Here is a 3,520-nt window from a genome sequence, read left to right on the forward strand (position 1 = left end):
AGTGAAGGGTAGTTGGGTAAGTAAGGTATATGGGGGTTTATTCGTAATTACTTGTGTGACTAAGGATATTTAGGTAAAAAAAATTGACAAAAATAAAAATGAGACAACTAATAAGACTTTGTCAAATAAGGAAATGGGACAACTAAATTGATTCGGAGGGAGTAGTAAAGTAGAGAATCATTCAGCTTTTTGCCAAACGTAAAAAATGCACAAATATTGTAGAATACAAATATTAAATTATAATTATAGGTCGGAGAAAATATATAATTTCCTTTTTTCACAATATCGATTTGCAGTTTATATTCAAACCATCAAAACACATATTTTGTGGTTTGGTCCATTTTTCATTTACAAAATCTAGACTCAAAAAAAAATTAAACACAATTTTTGAATTGCACATTCGATTGTTAAAATTAAAAGTTGATCCCGTTTAATTTGTGATATACTATATGAAATTGTATGCAACTACTATACTAACGGAGCACAAAAACTTTGATTCGTCATCTTAATTCTTATACAATAAACAATGATTAAAGTGCCTCATATATACAACCTTTAAAATTATATATATCTTTTTTTCTTATAAAAATCTTTAATGGTCTGGTGACTTATAGTGGTGTAATACTAGTCAACCATTAACACCTTATAGAGTACATAGTGAATTTTAAAAATTAAAATAATTTCATTAAAATATACTTATTTAATTGTTATTAAAATATATTTATTAATCAGATTGATTTTTATAGGAAAACTATTTAAATGTACTAGCTAGCTCTAAGCCTCTAACTATATGTTATAGTAACTTGTCTGGATAAATTAAATAGAAATTAATTAAATAAAACTATTTGTGAAACATACTTTTTCAATTCAAAAATTAACTGCAACATTAGAAAATTAACACTATTTATTTATTACTTTTAATTTATGATTAGTTTTTAATTAATAGGTCAAAACATATCAAGTTAGATTTTATTTAATTACTCTCATCACCAAGATTATTAATATCAAATTTTTATAATTTTTTATTATGCATAATTAGAGATATTAAGGATTGCAATAATACATTAGACTGCGTGAAAAAAAACATTACAACTAAATTGGAACCGAAAAAGTATTTTTAAAATTGTAAGAAAAAAATAACCTGTATATATATAGTATTATATAATATAAAAGTTTAAAAAAAATTAACAGAAATTAGCAAAAATATTTATAATATGCTATAATATGGTAGTATATGTGCTGTATAACTTACATTGTCTTGCAAGGTGGGGAGGATAGCCCCATCTTACCTCATGTTATGCTCAAAAAGAGATGTAACCAACAAGCTTCCAAAAACTTACAAACCCAAAAAAAATCTAACCCCCAAGAAAAGAATACAAAAAACAAAGGTATAATCAAACCCATTTTTCTCCATGTTCTAAGCCATGAATGTTGATTGTTGACCATTCATGAGCTCAATATTATTGACCTTTTTTTTTTTTGTTTTTTTGTAATGAATGAAATGTGTATGAAATTAAAATGAGAGTATACTAGCTATAATTGAGTAAATTAAGGAGTAATTAACTCATTAAATTATCTATTTTTCTAATAAACTCATCATCCATAAATTATTAATGTGCCTTTGGTCATCTTCATCATCATGATCGTCATGAAACCCAAATATCATGGCATCCTCTTGAGCTATTTGCCATGTCGAATGACTATAATACCCTACATCTCTCTGGTTTTTGCTATCAACCACAAGATCAGGCAAGTCAAATAGTGACTCATCATAATCATCATTCCCATCATTAACATCATCATGATTATGATGATCATGGTCATCATCATGAATTGTTGTGCATCCCACAGAACCAGACCATTCAACACTATGTTCTTCAGAAGAAGAGCTTGTATTAGAAGAAGAAACAGAGGAAGTTGAACTTGTAGCTTGGCAACTGCGGCTTGGCTCAGCTTCAGCTGCTTTGGAAGCCGCAGCTTGGATATCTTTAGGACACGTGGATGCAGGACGAGGCAATAAATGAGCAATCTCTGGGAAATTAAGGAATGCATTTTCACCTTTGATGGCTAAAGCCGCAACATCATGAGCTCGAGCCGCCATTTCAGCCGTTGGGTAAGTCCCAAGCCATATTCTTGATTTTTTCCTTGGCTCTCTAATTTCTGACACCCATTTCCCCCAACTCCTCTTTCTTACTCCTCTATACATTGGATGGTTATGCCCATCCTTCTTACAACCATCATCATCATTATCATTATTAATCTTTTTGGTCATCTCATCATTCGAATTATCTAATCTAATACGTTTCGATCCATTTTTAATTTTATAACGTAAATTTATCATTTTTTCATCGACTTCAGAAGAACAATTTGATGTTATAGACGATGAAGACGAAGAGGTCTGGGTTGAGATTGTGGTTGTGGTTGTGGTTGTGGTTGAATTAAAACAAATATGTAGATGAGTATCATTTTGTAAGTAATGTGTTTCCATGATAGAAGAATAAAAGGAGCAAGGTAGCTTAGCTTGGAATAATTTGTTACATTGTGAGGGAATGAAGAGGGGGAAGGGCTTTATATAAATGAATTAATTTTAAGTAGGAGGAGTAATAAATGTAAAAATGTACTTAAAAGAAAAAGACTTTAAGGAAGTGGTGAAGAAAGAAAATGGGACCCATGTATTTGCAAAATTAGAGGTGTTTACAGTTCAGCTAGCTGGTTTTTGATACCCCATGTGGATTATTTGATTGATGTATATAAATGCTTGATTGATGCAACACACTACTTATATACGTATATTTTATTCTTTTGTTATACTAAAAGCTACTATGTTTTTGACATTTTCTTTTTTATTTATTTTTTTTAAGATCAAAAGTTATTATTTCATCTAATTTTTCTTAATTAGTAACGTTCATCCTTCTGGTGTATCAGAAAAATTGGTTTTTATACCCTGAATAATACGAACTTTCACTGATTTTCCTACAATAATATGAACTTTCAATTAACCATGAATAATACGAACTTTGATACATATTTCCCACTAGCATACCTGACCGGTTCCTTACCTGGAGAAACGGTAAATTCCTCATTTCTTCATTATGCTAGCGGGAAATATGTATCAAAGTTCGTATTATTCATAGTTAATTGAAAGTTCGTATTATTGTAGAAAATTCAGTGAAAATTTATATTATTCAGGGTAATTTTTTCTTATTTTAATGGGTATTTAGACAGCCTTTTTTCAGCAGCCTCTTCTTCATCTTTTGCTCACTTTGCTCTTCCAATTTAATTACTTCTTCCAACATCTAAATTTTTTTCTATTTTCTTTTTAATCTCTAAAGTAATTTAATATTTAACATATATTCTCCTTCGTCATCATCTCAATCTAGAATATCAATTGCAAAAGGAATTCTTTATGTAAGCATGATATTCATGCTAAATTACAAGTAGTCAAAAAAGATTTTGTAAATTAACCAAGCCATGTTAACAGTTCATACAATAATGGCCAAGGAATCAATGGGTTTAGTTC

General features: G+C 29.4%; 1 protein-coding gene across 1 annotated transcript; it reads right to left on the minus strand.

Moving 5' to 3' along the window:
- Nucleotides 1-1,083: 1,083 nt before the first annotated feature.
- LOC130811184 (ethylene-responsive transcription factor ERF034-like) lies at nucleotides 1,084-2,656 on the minus strand. Its single transcript, XM_057677375.1, has one exon. It carries the CDS (start codon nucleotides 2,486-2,488, stop codon nucleotides 1,577-1,579), a length of 912 nt encoding a protein of 303 aa, XP_057533358.1. The 5' UTR covers nucleotides 2,489-2,656; the 3' UTR covers nucleotides 1,084-1,576.
- Nucleotides 2,657-3,520: the final 864 nt, after the last annotated feature.

The sequence above is a fragment of the Amaranthus tricolor genome, chromosome 4 (genome assembly GCF_026212465.1).
Source record: "Amaranthus tricolor cultivar Red isolate AtriRed21 chromosome 4, ASM2621246v1, whole genome shotgun sequence".
Taxonomy (NCBI): domain Eukaryota; kingdom Viridiplantae; phylum Streptophyta; class Magnoliopsida; order Caryophyllales; family Amaranthaceae; genus Amaranthus; species Amaranthus tricolor.

Bases quoted from the DNA above. Each gene is read 5' to 3' on its own strand.
- LOC130811184 (XM_057677375.1), bottom strand. From the start codon at position 2,488: ATGGAAACACATTACTTACAAAATGATACTCATCTACATATTTGTTTT.